This window comes from Hevea brasiliensis, chromosome 14 (assembly GCF_030052815.1).
Source record: "Hevea brasiliensis isolate MT/VB/25A 57/8 chromosome 14, ASM3005281v1, whole genome shotgun sequence".
NCBI classification, from domain to species: Eukaryota; Viridiplantae; Streptophyta; class Magnoliopsida; order Malpighiales; family Euphorbiaceae; genus Hevea; species Hevea brasiliensis.
Window position 1 is genome coordinate 17,527,469 of NC_079506.1, and position 18,069 is coordinate 17,545,537.

At 32.7% G+C, this 18,069-nt stretch overlaps 2 protein-coding genes across 7 annotated transcripts; both read right to left on the reverse strand.

The window, feature by feature from the left end:
• Nucleotides 1-431: 431 nt before the first annotated feature.
• On the reverse strand, nucleotides 432-11,145 carry LOC110651384 (methylmalonate-semialdehyde dehydrogenase [acylating], mitochondrial). 6 transcript variants are annotated; one of them, XM_021806704.2, is made up of 20 exons: nucleotides 10,823-11,144; nucleotides 8,651-9,278; nucleotides 8,451-8,545; nucleotides 8,211-8,282; nucleotides 7,943-8,104; nucleotides 7,784-7,862; nucleotides 7,544-7,698; nucleotides 7,148-7,214; nucleotides 6,242-6,321; nucleotides 5,790-5,855; nucleotides 3,691-3,741; nucleotides 3,426-3,577; nucleotides 3,109-3,199; nucleotides 2,777-2,857; nucleotides 1,711-1,788; nucleotides 1,582-1,617; nucleotides 1,458-1,501; nucleotides 1,284-1,362; nucleotides 977-1,067; nucleotides 432-859 (listed from the first exon to the last, which is right to left on the reverse strand). In XM_021806704.2, exons 2-20 carry the CDS (start codon nucleotides 9,201-9,203, stop codon nucleotides 756-758), a joined length of 2,136 nt encoding a protein of 711 aa, XP_021662396.2. In that variant the 5' UTR covers nucleotides 9,204-9,278; nucleotides 10,823-11,144; the 3' UTR covers nucleotides 432-755. The 6 variants fall into 6 exon arrangements, 5 of the variants coding, with proteins under 5 accessions (XP_021662396.2, XP_021662395.2, XP_021662393.2 ...); XM_021806703.2 differs by having other exon boundaries at nucleotides 8,651-9,219; nucleotides 10,803-11,143; XM_021806701.2 differs by having other exon boundaries at nucleotides 8,651-9,219; nucleotides 10,823-11,142.
• A 4,163-nt stretch (nucleotides 11,146-15,308) lies between these two features.
• On the reverse strand, nucleotides 15,309-16,550 carry LOC110651383 (protein FLOURY 1-like). Its single transcript, XM_021806700.2, has one exon. It carries the CDS (start codon nucleotides 16,240-16,242, stop codon nucleotides 15,409-15,411), a length of 834 nt encoding a protein of 277 aa, XP_021662392.2. The 5' UTR covers nucleotides 16,243-16,550; the 3' UTR covers nucleotides 15,309-15,408.
• Between the last annotated feature and the right edge of the window lie 1,519 nt (nucleotides 16,551-18,069).

Sequence of the window (18,069 nt, forward strand, 5' to 3'; positions counted from 1 at the left end):
CCAAAATTCACCCTGCGTTCAGATGCCTTCTTTCCCTAACCCACCCCAAGCAAGACAAAGAAGATAATTTCAGCCTTGGTGAAGAAAGCTACCAGACCAAATAATAATAAAAATACTAATCATCATCATCATCATCATCATCATCATTCTTTAATCTGATATTTGACGATTTGTTTCACTAAATTATTTGACCAGGAAGCAATTATCCCATTTGGTTGGATTGAATTTGTACATTCTGTCATTTGGTTTGGTTTGAAAAATCATCAAATCTTCTGGTTTAGTCAGCAGTCAACATGTTTATATAAATCCAAGACACTCAACTGTACTTACTCCTCTATTACCTCCTTGTTCTCATCCTACCAGTAACACCTTCAATCCTAATAGTAATACTAATAACTAATAAACCCACACACATCGCACAAGAAACAGAATCACCAAGACCACCACATGTGATCAGGTTTGCATTTCATTTATTTTATATCCACCCCATTGAAGCTGATCCATCTCCCCATCCAACCCATAAATGAAAGGAAGCAACACAGCATATGCATGCACATGCGCACGTGCGTTTGCGCACCCACGAAAAAGAAGAGTGAGCATCTAAGCTAAAAGAGGAAACTAATATGAACAATGAGCATGATTTCCTGTAGTCCGAAGCAACAGAAAAGGAGAATCATCAACCAATTTTTGCCTATTATATTGTGCTCAGGCTAACCACTCTATTTGAAGACAGATATCTCTCTATAGCATGATCTCTAAGAGCTTGGCAATGCTACAGCTGACACATCTTCACTTAGTATATCTTTCCATTGTTGAGTTACGGTTTTAACTTGGGTGTAAAACTGAATTCCAGCTTTTCCTGCAGCAAGTGATTCATTTTCAACCTTAGAAATTATTATTAACAATGCCTAATCCATTTAATATCGTCTGCTCCATCAAAAATCAAATAGCAACTTTTCAGAGGATATATATATACCATCAAAGTTGACATCTCCAGCAAAGGATGGCTTGGAGCTAATAAATGAAGAGAATGGCAGTGGTACTGAGATAGGAACATTAATGCCAACCTGAAGAAACCCATTTCAGTTCATGTTGCAACATCAATGGAAATAGTAGAGTCAAAAGTAGTATCAAAATTTGAATAGCAGGAAAAAGGGAAGCAAAATGTAGAAACTCGAAAATTAAACAAACTCAAACACTAGTTATGTAGACTGCATTTAATTATATATCCTAATATTTTACCATCAAAAGCAGCCCCGTTACATGGTGTACAGTCACTTTACCTGCCCAACCTCAATCTCTGTTTGAAATTTCCTTGCAGTTACACCAGATGTAGTAAATATAGAAGCTCCATTGCTGTATCTGTGAGAGGAGAACCAAATGAAAACATGAAAGATTACTTCAAAACTTTCAACCATATCTAAGGAGGATTAAGGGAAGCTAAAAGTCAAGAATACTTATTTCCATTAACAATATTTATGGCCTCTTCAATGGTATCAGCCTGAGAACAAGAAAAAAATGCATATTACGTCCTCAACAAACTTCTAGTTGGATAAATAGACAGATAAACAAGTGGCAAACCTGCATACAAAGAAGAACAGGGCCAAAGATTTCCTCCTGCACAAGTCAGCATTGAGTGTCATGAAGCTTATGATGAAGTTTACGCTTATCAGGAATCCAAGATCATTTCATACACAAGCCATTAACTACCTTATAACATTCCATGTTGACTGTGACATCAGATAAGATAGTAGGACCCATGAAGTTCCCATTTTCATAGCCAGGAACCTGGCAGTGATCCACAAAGAATAAAATATCACAAAATAGGCCAAAGCAGAAACATGGTTATGAGAAAGCCAGTTACTATTTAAACCCGCATCATAACAACCACTCATCTGCAGCAAATTGAATACATAGGCGGAAAATGAGGAATGAAACTACTGCAGGTTTTTCTTTTTCTTTTTCCCCTGATAGTGGGCATTAAAGACTTTAATGTGATTGTTCCATCTGAAAGACAAGTTACATTCATTTTCATAATCCTGTGATATAACAGCATAATGCTCCAGATAGAGAGGGCAAATCATTCTACATGTCCAAAAAAACTACTGAGATACCATGGCTTCAGCATCTTCATGTTTATTTGGAATCACAATTTCTGTGCCTACATATCTTTCATGGAATACAAGGAGTTAGAAGCCATCCAAAATCTTCTAGCTTCGAAAGTAAACCCAGAATTAAATTGTTGGTCATCATTATCCTACTTATTAGCTCTCCTTTCTGGTCTCCCTGTACTGAATTAATCATGCTATATCTACACATGAATCTTTTCATCAGCCATCATCAGGAACAACCAACAACACATGTTTTATTCTTCTAATCCCCAAAACTTTTACATTGAATTGTAATTTAGCCTTTCATTTAAAATAAAAGCCATCCTTCTATTTTTATCTTTCTTTTTTTGCCGTACCCATAATATTTTAGAATAAAAAATTGTTGCTTGACCACAATCCATATAAATTTTAATCTACTACTAAATTACGGGTGAAGCCAGTGAAAGACAACAACATAAATCATACAAGGCAAGTGCCCAACATAACTTCTGTCACAACTATCAAAATTCAAACCACATAACCAAACAGAGTTAGAAGCTCTGATGCCCCAGGCCCTGTCTCAAATTTTCATCCATATGCAACTAATATCATACCATGTCATAAAATTCAAGGAAGAACTCAGCAATAATAAATAAGATCGGTAAGCAAAACATAAAACCAGATACCACAATGTTTCTTCCATCAAGAACTAGTTTTGCACCACTGTCAATGCTTGTTTGAATTAACATGCATATTTGTTCTTTTGCCTGTCAATAATACAGAATATATAGAAATAACAGTCATAAGTAAGCAGGACATGCACATATTAAGAATTCAAAGAACCCAAAAAGCTGCCACTGATATGCCTAACAACAGTAGCAAATTAGTTTCTTTCAGAAGAACACCCAGTATATAATAATGTCTAGTGATTAAAAATATAATAAGTACTTCCAGTTCACTATCTCAATTTAGAATCAAGACACTGATTGGTAAGGAAAACTTTGATTAAAGCACACACCTGCTTGCTAATAACTGGACCAATATCTGCATCAGGTTCTGTCCCAGCAGTTACATTAAGTGCTTTCGCACGCTCTATCAGTTTCTCCTCCCTAGCAAAAGGTGATGGCAAACTCATTTTTATGCAGCACCATAAGAACAAACCATAAGAATCATTGCCCAGTGCCCACTGGATTGTAGGATTTGGATACACTTATTCAAAGTGCAAATAACCCATATTGAAATTACTGTATAGACTTGCAACTTCAGGCCTTCATGGAATTTGACTCAAATAACTACCAGACCAAAATGCAAAGGAACTAAACAAAAATAAGGTACCATGGACTTAGGCCTCCAACAAAGACAACTGTGCTCAGGGCCATGCATTTTTGTCCCGCACCACCAAAGCCAGCAGCAACTAGAGCATGTAAAGTAGCATCCACATTTGCATCAGGCATGACAACTGCATGATTTTTTGCTCCAATATTGGACTGAAGAAAACCAATCAGCCAGCCAACTTACATCGGCATCGCAACCACAGAAAACTGCCTCGCTTAACAAAATGAACTAGAAATCTATTATAGTCAGATGAAGTGGAAGTTACCTGGATGCGTTTTCCTTTAGCTGATGCCCTTGCATACACATATGCACCAGCCTAAAAGAACAATACAAGATAAATACTATTCCTCATCAATGAAAATATCAAATCAAAAGCCAAAACCATACGAGGATGAGAATGCTTAAAGGAAACAGAGACAAAAGCAATCATGTTGCAACTTGGCAGCCTACTTGGGTATATCCCCTTCATATTTTTTTAGAAGCTGACATGAAAAGGCACCTAAGCAGTCACAAACCAAAGAAGCAGTGAAATACAAAAACCTTCAAAAGAGAGAGATTTTGAAAAATTGAAGTGAAAGAAAAGAGGCATTGAGGGCAAACCAGTGAAATCATAAAAGTAACAAATCTGTAGTATCATACAAAATCTAAGATTTATCTGAGGTTTTGGACATGAGATCTAAGAAGAATGTGCTCTAAATAACAAGACATGACATTTTCAGCATCCTGTAGTTGCTCTTGCCTTGGTTGTCATATGACCATTGGCAAGCGATTCTGTTATTCATTTTCCATGTTAATCATAGAACACAACAAGAACCCATCTCATAAGCAAAGAATTTATTATCCATACAAACACATAATACAAGTGAAAATAGAACTTATTACGAAGTTTAAAGTAAGGGTCACACTTAGTAATAACCAAACACCACTGACCATCATTCCATCCACCCTAGCTATTGCCGCCAGGGTGGCAGGGTCACACTCGCAGCTACAACCACAACTTCAACCACCAATGAGCACCACACAACCACACTACCATCCTAAACAGATGTCTGGTACCCTCCTGATATAGCTATCTAGTCTCTACCACATGTAAGATGTCTCATCCCATGGATCCTTCAGAATCCAGACTGAAGGAGATGAATTACGTCGTCTTCAATATTTATACGTGACTTGAAGATCCACAGGTGGTGGGGCTTGTAAGTAGCTCTCTCATCAACAAGATGTGCATTAATCTGAAAACTAGAAAAAGGAAATGCACAGCTAAATTCCTACATTCATCTGTCATTTTCTTGCTATATATTGAACCCCTATCACTTCTATAATACAAAGAAAGCACTTAACTCTATGGCTTGGCATGACTACTTTGATTATGTAACGTTTGTATCTTGTTCTGCTCAAGATGATACATGCAAATGAAGTGGATGATTCTTTTGACAGATTGAGATTGACAGTGGAGGGCAAGGAAGGAATTGATGTTGCAGAAAAAGAGAAAAGTAGTTTGTTGATGTAGCTCAGGTATTCTTAGCAAACCAGGTAGAAATTAAGGACTTGAATTGATAGTAAAAATTGCTGTGCTGGTGCTTGGTAGTAGGGAGTGTCTTGCGGACTCTGGAAATATCAGGCCGCTAAATTTTGAGGTGCGCTATGTTTTCCAAAAACCAGGCGGGTAAATTGACATGGGAAACATTATTTTCTTTTATGCCAACCTTTCCAGATTTGCAGTAGCAGAAAATTGTTTATCGTTGCAAGCCAGTGATGAATTCTTTTGTGATTGTTCTTGCTATGTGACATGTGAGACAATGACGAGGAGAGGGAGACAACAACAGACAGAGAGAGGGCCAAAAGCTAATGTGGCATGCATTTCTTTGTATTTTTTTTTTTTTTCCTTACCAAACCCAGTTGCTAATGCTAAGTGCATTAAGGCGTATGAGGCTAAACAATATGCTGAGCTGGAAATATTGGACTTGCTGTTTAAAAACAAAACTTCAGGGCTTAATCAGTCAAAACAACAGATTAAGGATCCATAGGTTTTTCCAATAACAGTAAGGGTTATTTTCATGCATTTGGCCAAAAGAAAAACTTTACTTCTTGAAATTCAACCTGTTTTAACATAGGATCTCTAGGAGACACAGGAATCTCAAAAGCTGTATGCAGAAAGTATTTTTTGACCCCAGCATCTCAAAATGTAGGAAATAATAAACCAGCAATATTTAGCTACTCTAGTAACACACATGAAGAAGATTTATCATATTCCACCAAAGTACACAAGAACTTGTGATATCAGGTAATTTCTATAATCATTTGCATCAGATCGAGATATCATTCAGCAACTGGTATCGAAATCTGCAATAATAAATGACTTACTGAGTTCGGACCAACAAATGAAATAGCTTTAATATCGTCATCATCACAAATAGCATTGACAATATCCTGCACCACAACAACATAAGAAAATGAGAATTGAAGAATGAAAAAGAAGAATGATTCAGGAACACTATGAAAAGCAGACAAATGAATGCACCAAAAGGATTCAGTTTAAGAATTTTAATGTTAATGCAAAGATTCAGTTTAAGAATTTTAATGTTAATGCAAACATTCTCAAAATATGAATTTTCAATAATTTGATGTGCTCCAGTGTGTTTAGTTGTGTACATGGTAAAGGGAAGGTAAAGATGGTGAGAGTTGTACTTTATAATCTTTAGTGAACATCCCACTCACATGGTTTGGAAAGGAAAATAAGCCATGGACATGTTATATTGGTGAAACCTTAAAGTGAAAGCAAAAGCCCCCACTAAATTCTAAAAGTGAAACCTTACATTGGTGCCATGAACAATATTTAAGACACCATTAGGCAAACCAGCTTCCATAGCTAACTCTGCCAGCATCACAGAAGCCCCTGCAATAACAGGAGAGAACATTTTATTTTTATTTTGCACATGGCTTGTGTGTGAAATGAAAAAACAAGTTGCAACATCATATAAAAGAAACATGCAAAAATCCTAATTACTGACCTCCATTCTTGGCAGCTAAAACACTGTTTTTCTTTTTTTTTCTTTTTCTTTTTTTTTCACTCTTTCAAATATTTTGTTTGAAAGAACATAATTACTAGAGACTTTTCAGAATGTAGTTCCACACAAAATTATTCCTACTTCCTAATAAATTTCTTTGGCCCCACTTATTAAGTTTGCAAACATTGGAATAGAAAATAAAATAATCCTGCTTCATGACGATTCAAAATGCTTCCTACTTTTAACAACTTTCTTTCACTCCATTTCATGAACTCTGCTCTCCAAGATGCAGATAAGTACACTTGATGTACTAAGAAGAGAACAGAGCACCGCATAGGCGCATACAGATGGAGAGTAAAAGGAAAAAAAAAGAGTGCTCATGTTGCCACAAGGTTAGACATCAAGCTTGACACTGTGAGGCTAGTAAGGAAGGAAAGTACTCTTTTCAAGAAGACTTCAATGCAATTTGCTCTGCAAAATACAAACCAAAGACTCAATTGCTTCAACAGAATTACAACAGCTTGATCAGGTTTAAAATCTAACAAATTCTTCTTCACATTTGCTTCAATCGTCATGCATTAGATAAATCCCTATCGAAGTACATATAAAACCAATTAAACTAGTTAAATACTTTTTACCATAACACTTTCATAGAACATAGCATAATTATAAATAAAAGATATGAATATAGCACGAGGAATCTCTAGCAATAACCTGGATCCTTTTCGGATGGCTTTAGAATAAAAGTATTGCCACATGTGACAGCAACAGGAAACATCTGCTAACAAACACATTTGAAAAAAATATATATGTAATTAAGCCTCATAAATATATCATATGAATCTCTTATCATTTCCCATGAGCAATTGACAAAAGCTTAGATGCAACTATCTAATGGAAAGGCAATAATACTAAAAACCCACAATAACAGGCTAATAGGACTATTCCAATCATGGCCTCTACTCCATTTTAGCCATCATCACTTTTTTATGTCTCAAGATCATAACTTACAGAGACCATTGCAGTCATACGTATTGCATGCTCTAGGGTAGTATTTTGGCCAGATCATAGAACAAGTAATAACAAAAGGCACGGGTATAATAGGCTTACCCATAGTGGGATCATAGCAGGAAACTCAAATGGGCAAATTCCAGCACAAACACCAAGTGGCTCTCTAATGCTGTAGGTATCAATTCCATTAGACACGTTGGAAACAAACTCTCCAATTTGCAGGGTTGCCAATCCACAAGCATGTTCCACCACCTCTATGAGGGAACATCCAAGACTTTGTAGAACACAAGCATCACAAACAAGATTGTTCGTAGATAGCAAATAAAAATAGACACTAACCTAGCCCTCGTGACACATCAGCATATGCATCTTTTAAAGCCTTTCCATGTTCAACAGTAATGGTCATGGACAGCTTATCCTGGGAAAAAAAATAAATGTAACACATATCAACAACATATTGCAAGCTAAAGTAAATAAAACCCAAATCCAAAAATTTACAATTTCCCTCCGGATAAGCTCTTGAAACTTGAACATGATTCGTTGACGGGTGGTAATTGGTGTGCTTCTCCATGATGGAAATGCCCGCTTTGCTGCAAAGACTGCAGCTCTGAATTCCTCATTTGTAGTCAAAGGAACTTGAGAAACAAGTTGTTGGGTTGCCTGTCACATATCCGCAAATAATTGGAAGGAATTACTAAAGAATTATTGAATTGATAACAGTAAGGAAATAAAATGAATGGATTTTTGAGGGATTATCTAAACTTACGGGATTTATAACATCGATAGATGCAAAGGATTGTGAATCAACAAATTTACCTCCAATGAGATTGGGAACCCTCTGGCATACATTAGTCAATAGATTAAAATCCAGCAATAAGTACAAAGAACTTCTAGCAAGGAGTGTGTGTCAGAGAGACAAATAAAATTTCTCATTTTTCTTCTAACCCCTAGCATTTGAGATGAATTTTTGTTGATCCACAGTATGTTAAATTTCATTAGAACTTACAGTGGGGTAGCACTGCCTCCAGGATGGCTCTGTAACCGATAGATAATTTTTCCTAACAGCAGATTTCTCAGGCCGCAAAGACCTGAATTGTCTTACTACAGCAAATAAAAAATAAAACAAGTAATCACCGCTGCCAAAGAAAAATGTAGGGGAATAAAGAACAAAAGCTTGATGATTAAATAATTGGAAAATAGCTCCACCTGTCATATTTCCTTGTCGGAGTTTCGCCTTAACATTGTACACGTGCTTTGGAGTGGACAGAAGATCTGGGTTGCTTTGTCTCAATCTCTTCAGGATTTGGCGAGGTTTTAGTCCAGCTTCAGTCAACTCTTTAATTAACTGAACTTCAGTCTCTGAGAAGCGACGGGCAGAAGGATGTTCTGAAATGTCCTTCAGAGGCTCATGATTGTGAGTTCCATTTTTTACCGTAAGTACCCACAATCCATCATCCTTCTTACCCACAACTTCAAATGGACAGTTGGTAAGCCGAGAACCAGTTTTTCTTTTGCGGCTGTGTTCTGCGGTGGATTCATCAATAGTCTTCCGCCTATTACGATAAACACCTCCTCTGTCACATCCAAGGATCACTACTCTGTCTCTCTTAGATTGCTTAATAGTTACTACATATCCTTGAGATACAGCAAAGTCTCCGACATGTTGTATAAGTTCTTCACGATCTACAAATGTTCCAGGTGGAGGTGGAAGCATTTGAGAGTGTTCATTCAACTCTTCACTGCTTTCAATGTCCATCATTAAAAATGAAGTAGTCCTGCATTAGAACACCATATTTGTTGCTTTAAATATCTTGAGTCATCTGCTTTATCATGCCTATATTTTATATCAAGAACCAACATCAACCACTGTTGTTCAGCCATAAAACAATACAAATATCACACTCAACAATTTAGTAATTATAGAGAATTATCAAGCTATCCTGAGTTTGTCATTATGACTTAACCATGCATATAAATCAACATTTGATTTCAGGCTCTAGTAGCATTTGAAGGTTATACCTCCTCCCACCCCACAGCCCCTGCTCTCTCTTTCCTCACATGAAATCAACGGATCCTAATTTTCATTTTGTTTCAAACTCTATTAACAGACAAAAGCATTGCTTTTCTTCTCTCCCCTCTCTTCCCTAAGGGCCCATAGTTGTTTTACTTCAAGGGTGACCTCTTCTTTTGTAATCTGAGATCACACTCAGGAAAGCTTTAAAATTTACTTTTTGATCATTCTGTGTCTTTTGTAATTCAAACAAATGCCTCAAACGAATTCTAAACTCATTAAAATGTCACTATATTCACAAAGATCACATTAACTAACAAAGATGGGTGGTGCTTGGTTGAGAATAAAATACACACTCCCCAAGATCATTGTGGAGATGGATTCCCTATTGTCATTGACACGTCATGCACTTATTTCTCTTCCAATAATATAAAAACAAACATGAATGCCCAGCATAAGTCAGCAAAAGTAGAACCATAAAGAAGAGAAGAGAGTCTATATTCTCCTCTTCAAGCAAATTTACTTTCATTTTAAAGGGCAAATGGTCTCCTGAAACTCCCCAAACTAATTTACTACTTTTTGCAATTACTAAAGGAAGAAGTCATCCAATTGCTTGAGAGCCATTCGTTGTCAAAAAGATAAGTACCAATCACAAATACTATCCATATGTAGGAACTTAATGAGGGCAAGAGAAAAGAACGGAAACAATTACTTTCTCAATTGCCATATCATCATATTCAGCCTATTTGAATCCAATTCAATTGATTTCTTTTTAGTTGATTCTCATGTTTGGAAATCTAATAGTTGAAAGAATATTCTTTTAACTTAAAAAAAGAATTCACTTTAAAAGAAAAAAAAAAATCATGCCACAAATAATATGATTGTGTGAGAATTCATTGGAATTCTTTTCTGACAAATGATTTTTTTTTCCAAAGGAAGCCATTATTTTGGTTTCTTTCTTTTTCCTCCATCTTCTCAATATCCAGTCAATAGTGTATTCCCATTCAGTAGCTTTATTGGCATTTCAGGACCCAAAAAAAACAAACTAGCCACCTGCAATCCTAATTATCCATCCGAAGGAAAATAATATGCAAACACAGCTTGAAAACACTAAGCTGTCAATTAACTAGACCAAAATTGCAAGACCCAAATGCACAGAAAAAAAAAAAAAAAAAAAAAAAGAATGTGACCCATTACTGTTCTGAACCTAATAAAGCATGTTCCTTATTCCATATATATAATATGTAAATTATTCTTATCTAGTAACAATAACAACAATTTGACATTTCAATGTTTTTTCCTTTTTTTTCTATCATTTTCTCCAGGACCAAAATGGAAAAGGGTTACCGGGAACAGCAGATGCTCACCGGGACCACCGATCGGCCGGCGAAACGACGGAAACAGGCGTCCGGCAAGTATAGGGCTTTAGGTTCTTTATAGTACGGCGATGTGTACCCCAGAGGAACGAATACCCTCTTCAGGGAGGGAGAATTGAAACATGATCTCCTCTCTGGTCTAGAAAACGAGGTTCGTGTTTGGCTATAGTATAGTGAGAGCTGATGAAAGATTGGAAGTGAGTGCCGAGCTGAACGGAGCTTCAATGTGTTTGAAACAAACAGGTCACTAACAATTTAACTTGGATAAGAGATCCCCAACTTTAATTGAAAATTTCATCAAATTCTACTTCAGAATAGTTTTTAGGTTCTGAGTCTTTTTTTTTTTTTAATTGATTTTTATTTTACATTTGTGATTAAAAATGTTTAATTATTTAAAATATATAATCTTATATTTAAATGGAAAATTTTGAAATATAATATTTAAATTTGATAATGTATATATTTTATTCAATTGATTGAAGTCATGAATATATATTAAACTTATAAATGGGAAAAGTATATTATTTGAGTATAAATTTAAAATATTTATAAAACAGTATTATTTTAAATAAATTGTAAAAGTTTTTAATAAAATGGTGTTATTTAAAATTCACATCTTATTAATAATATATGCTGAAATTAAATTCAATTTCCTTCATTTTAAATATTATTATTTACAAATATAATATTATTTTTAAGTAAAAAATAAAAACTGAATTAAATTTATCTTAATTATTAGATAATTCAAATTTAGCTCAAAAGTATACCTAATCCTTTATTGTACATTGCTCAAAATTCAAAAGCCAAATTAAGAACAAATTTTTAATTATATCATTATTTTAAAAATTGTCTATAATTATAAACTTTAAAATTGATAAGAATCATAACCAATAAATTTTAATTCATTATTATTAAAATTATAAAATTCCAAATTTGAGTCCTAATAGAAGGCAATCAATTACAATCATAGGTTGCCAATTTTATTTTAGATAAATAATTAAATCTTTCTACTTATGATAAACTTTGCACTTAATATTTATATCTTTAAAATAATAAATAATAAATAATCTTTTTTTTTTTAGTTAAATCCTTAATCATGAAAAAGAGCTGACCAATTGGACTCTTTTTCTCCAGCTGCTGCAGCTAACAGGAAATAATAATTATCTTTCTATGACAATGCCATTCCAGCAAAATAAAGCTGATGAAAATGTTGTGTGCCCTCTGCAGAAGAACCATTGGAAACCCTGCAACAACAACTTGCTCCATCATCTGCTTCTTATCATGGTAAACAGCAAGTTCTCATTAAGCCTGTATGGAAGATACCTTTCAACAGAACTTTTTCACATATTATATCCCTGCATCACTTAGAACACAAGCAGATCAGTGCCTAGTATTTCGTGCCTAGTGTTTCTTGAGCATTTTATTTGTTCCCACTTTGCCTTTGAAAGGAAAGATGGCAATTTCGACATGCCCCAATGGAGAATTCATATCTCACTCCAGCTCTGGCTCCGGCTCCGGCTCCACCACCATAAGTTTAGGTTCACTCGCCATGCCCCAAGCCATGAAAAAGAATGCGTTTCTCTAATTCTGATACATGCAAGTAATATCACCAGTTGCATGCTGACTAGCATTATTAACAAGGATTAAGTAGCACAAGCAAGCACTTCGATCCTCGCTTGTGCATTTTTCAGATACTGTTTTAATGCTGAGTTAAGCTTTGTGTGTATCTGTCAAACTGCCAAACTTCAATCAACTTCCATCACTATAACAGTCTTATATGAATTCTACTTCCAGTGATACACACAATCTAGAAGTGAGTTTTTTTAAGGGACCAAAATGAAACAAATAATGGCATGCAGCATGCTAAGCCACTATTAATATAGTTCAAATCATAACAAGAAGGTAACCTGTGAATCAATGAAGCAAACAGTACAACAGAAATGGAAAACAGCAAGGCACAATACTGATTGCAGAGTACAAAAGGAAAGTAGACCAAAACATAGAAAAATGGAATTCACAATATTCCCTTAGTATTGTTTAATACTAGTCTCCGATTGTTCTCGGTTTCTACCAACAAATGAACCATCACACATTTTTAATGCACTTTTTGTAACTACAGAATCCATTGTTAAGTACAACATGCTGCAGAACTGGCTAGAATGAGAAATTGTAACTCACAAAAGAGGTTGTTATAAAATTCACTGTTTGAACATATCTCCTTCATATCTGCTATAATTGCAATGAAAAAAATCAGAAAATTCTATTATACATGCTAGTTCACTGGTATTTATACCTACAGTTTTTCTTTGGCAACCCCCTCATCCCAACTCAAAAAGAAAAAATCCCCTTCAAGTTTGCAAGACTAGAACAAATCTAAACTTCATAGGTACCCAGGAATTCCAATGAAAATTATTTTGAGGACCAAGATGGTAATTCATACACATTTAGTAGCATACTTGAATATGGGAAATTTTAAGCATAGTTGGCACTCTGCATAAATTTAGAAGTAATATTGTTATTGGAGCACAATATGGTAATTCGACAAATCATAAATCATAATACTCTGCTTTTCAAAAGGACAATAAGTTCCCTTCTAAGATGGAAGCCAAGACCATGAACATACAGTTTTAACATATCAAGATCATAGCAATCCAAGATTTCCCTTTTAATCAGTTTATGCAAGCCAAAACCTGGGGAACAACTGATGCACAAAAAAAATTCTTACAACACAGAAATCTAGAGGGGAAATCCTAAGGTTAGAAAACTAGGATCTAGACTCAGTACAACACACCAATAAAAAGCCAAAGCTAATGGATAGGAGGAAAATCCACTGCAAAGTAAAATCTGTCTTTAATTGTATAATTTCTAGTGCTTCCAAGACAAAATGCATTTACATACATGGATACAAAAGAAGCTAAATGATATATTTGAAGCAATAGTATCACGTGCTTCAAAAGTACTTTGAAGTTAAATAACATATGAATCTAGTTTATCAAAGTTTATTAATCCATTCCCAGAATTGAGCTCTCTTTTTATATAAGCTAATGGATAGGAGGAAAATCCACTGCAAAGTAAAATCTGTCTTTAATTGTATAATTTCTAGTGCTTCCAAGACAAAATGCATTTACATACATGGATACAAAAGAAGCTAAATGATATATTTGAAGCAATAGTATCACGTGCTTCAAAAGTACTTTGAAGTTAAATAACATATGAATCTAGTTTATCAAAGTTTATTAATCCATTCCTAGAATTGAGCTCTCTTTTTATATATATATATTCTAAATGATATATTTGAAGCAATAGTATCTCGTGCTTCAAAAGTACTTTGAAGTTAAATAACATATGAATCTAGTTTATCAAAGTTTATTAATCCATTCCTAGAATTGAGCTCTCTTTTTATATATATATATAGTTTATCAAAGTTTATTAATCCATTCCTAGAATTGAGCTCTCTTTTTATATATATATATTCTAAATGATATATTTGAAGCAATAGTATCACGTGCTTCAAAAGTACTTTGAAGTTAAATAACATATGAATCTAGTTTATCAAAGTTTATTAATTCATTCCTAGAATTGAGCTCTCTTTTTATATATATATATATTTGAAGTACTTTTGAAGCACGTGATACTATTGCTTCAAATATATCATTTATATATATATATATATATATATATATATATAAAAAGAGAGCTAAATTCTAGGAATGGATTAATAAACTTTGATAAACTAGATTCATATGTTATTTAACTTCAAAGTACTTTTGAAGCACGTGATACTATTGCTTCAATTTCCAAATTTTCTACAAGTTCCAAGAATTTAGTTTATGTATTTTGTTTGAATTTAAGTCCTGTATATATATATAAAAAGAGAGCTCAATTCTAGGAATGGATTAATAAACTTTGATAAACTAGATTCATATGTTATTTAACTTCAAAGTACTTTTGAAGCACGTGATACTATTGCTTCAATCTCCAAATTTTCTACAAGTTCCAAGAATTTAGTTTATGTATTTTGTTTGAATTTAAGTCCTGAAATCTAGCTGCAAAAGTTGATATGATATGTCTACACTTGTAAGACTAATCTTCTAACTTGTAGAAACCATGTGACGTATTGCTCTATGAATAGACTAATGCTGCTGTAAGTATTTATGTATATATATATATATATATATATAAAAAGAGAGCTCAATTCTAGGGATGGATTAATAAACTTTGATAAACTAGATTCATATGTTATTTAACTTCAAAGTACTTTTGAAGCACGTGATACTATTGCTTCAAACTCCAAATTTTCTACAAGTTCCAAGAATTTAGTTTATGTATTTTGTTTGAATTTAAGTCCTGAAATCTAGCTGCAAAAGTTGATATGATATGTCTACACTTGTAAGACTAATCTTCTAACTTGTAGAAACCATGTGACGTATTGCTCTATGAATAGACTAATGCTGCTGTAAGTATTTATGGAAGAAAAGGCATAAAATCAATCTAAATAAAATCAATCTAAGTTCCAGCAGAAACATCTCTCTTTCTTAGTTTTTGTTCCTTCAAACCCAACAGGTACAATCAAGAACTTACACAACTGAGAAGTCCTTTTCAAACAAATCTGTTTGCACATATTCAAAACCATCTTCCATGGTGGGATCAACATCAAAACTCAAACTTTCATTAGACCCTTGAAATTGATCAACTTCATCACTCTCCATATACTGCTTCAACTTTTGTTCACACCATCTCAACTTTTCCTCTATTACAGTCCTTTCAGATTCACGTTTCATTAAAGTCAATTGCAATGATTGAATCATTTCTTGATAATATTCTTGCTTTTGCTCTGCCAATCTACGTTGCTGATTGGCTTCAATTTGTAAGGAACTCTTCTCGCTTTGAAGCCGCAAAATCATAGTCATTGCTTCATCAGCTGCGGATGCAGAAGCCATTCTCTCCTTCTCAAGTTCTGCATAAGCCATGTCTGCTCTATGCCTCTCGATTTTGGCCAACCTCCTTAGTGCAATTACATCAAATTCCTCATCTTCAATACAATATTTTCTTCCATAATCATCATCGTCATCAAGAGCAACACCATTTGGTTCCAAAGGCTCTTTGCTTACCAACAAATCGTCCTTATTTCTTGACTTTGAATCCTCCATCATCTTTGAATCACATACTTCATCAAAACCCTTTTTTGAACAAAACCCATATTTTTTATCGCCTGATTTCCCTATAATCTCACATAAAAACTGAATAAAACCCTTACCCTGCGACAAAAAGTGCAACAACTTTAACGCCAGACCAAACATCAGGAACAACCCAAAAATACTAAAAGCATGCGAAAAACAGCCAAGCACCAACAACCCATGTTTCAATTCACTACTTCGAGTTGAAAGCTTCAAGAATGAAGCAAAATCCATCAGAAACAAACGCAAAAAGACCTTCAAAATTTTCTCGTGCAACTCGATAGCATAGCAAACCACAACCAAAAGACAAAAATGACCTAAAATTTGAATGTGGGTACCCAGCAAAGTTACAGGGTCTACCCATGAAAGAGTGGGATTATTGAGTGATAAAACAGAGAAGATAGGGAATTGTAAACATAGAGGAAAAAATGGAGGAGTTAATACATTTCTTTATGTGGGAATCTAAAGAAGGAATTACATAGAGAACTACAAGTTTGCACCTTCCATATCAGAGCAAGTAACCAATAGCAATGGGCACACATATACACAGAGAGAGAAGGAGGCTGTGCCGGCGAGTGTGCACAATGATGAAGTCAGAAAATTCGGGAGAAGTTTAATTAAAAAAATATATAATTCGAAAAAATAATATAAATTCGTAAGAAAATTTTTAAAAATAAAATTTATTTGTTAAATATTAAATGAATGTTGTTGTTAATTTAAAAAAATAATAAATGTTTAATATTAAAAATTATTGTATTTAAAATATGTTAATAACTTAAAATTAAAAAATTTATCTAATTTATCTTAAATTAATTTTTTTTATAATAATTATAAAAAATAATTTAATTAAAATTATAAATTAAATAAAATAAATGATATGAATTTAATTTATAAAAGAATTTTTTTAAAATTTAAGTCTAAAAAATTTATGATAAAAGAGAAATTTTAATAATGACAATAAAATTATGGTAAGAAAGTCATTAAAATTTTAAATTAATAAAAAAAATAAAATAAATGTAATAAAATTTCATTTAATAATTTATTTAATAATTTAAATTTTAAAGAAAAGAAACTAGTGATTGCGGTAAAATAAAATTGATAATAAAAAATAAATTAAAAAATAATGATATCTAAATTTTTTTATACATTTCATTATTAATATCATTCTGTTAAAATTTAAAATTTTATTTTTTATAAAATTAATAATACTCCTAAAAATTTTTAAAATATTGAGATAATAATTAATTTTTTATAAACTAAAATTATATTATACCTCTGAAAAATTTTAAATTACTTATTAAGGGCCTGTTTGATTTAACTGTTGAATACAATTGATAGCTGTTACTATTAGCTGATAGCTGATAACTGATAGATGATAAATGTTTTATATTAAGTGTTTGGTAAAATTATATTTAGTTGTTGCTGTTGATATGTGAAATGATTAATAAGAGTATATATCATATAATTTATTTAATTTTCAAATAAATATAAAATTATAAATTTATTACATTATATTATTTATTTTATTATTAAATTAAATACATAATTATTAAATTAATATATTATATTATTTAAATAAATATATAATTATTAATTTATTAATTATATCATTTATTTTATTATTGAAATAAGAAAATAATTATTTTTTAAGATAATTAAATAATTTTAAAAATATAGATAAAATAATAAAATAATTATTATTGTTAATAGAAAAATTTATAATTAATTTTAAGTTTTTAGGTATAAATAAATATTTTATATTTTATGTTATTAATAAAAAATATTTTAATAAAATTAAAATATGTTAATTAAAATGTTAAAATTACAAATAAAAAATAAAAACATTAATAATATTAATTTTCAACTTAAATAAAAAAGAATAATATGATCAAAATAAAAAATAAAATTAAATCAGCTATCGGCTGATGAGAAATGGCTGTAAAAATAGAGCTTATACGAACTGCAGCCGATGAATATCATATCAGTTGCCCATCAGCTATTAACTCTATTTTTTTAAGCTTGTCAAACACTATAATTTATCTGTTTTAGTGTCCATCAGCT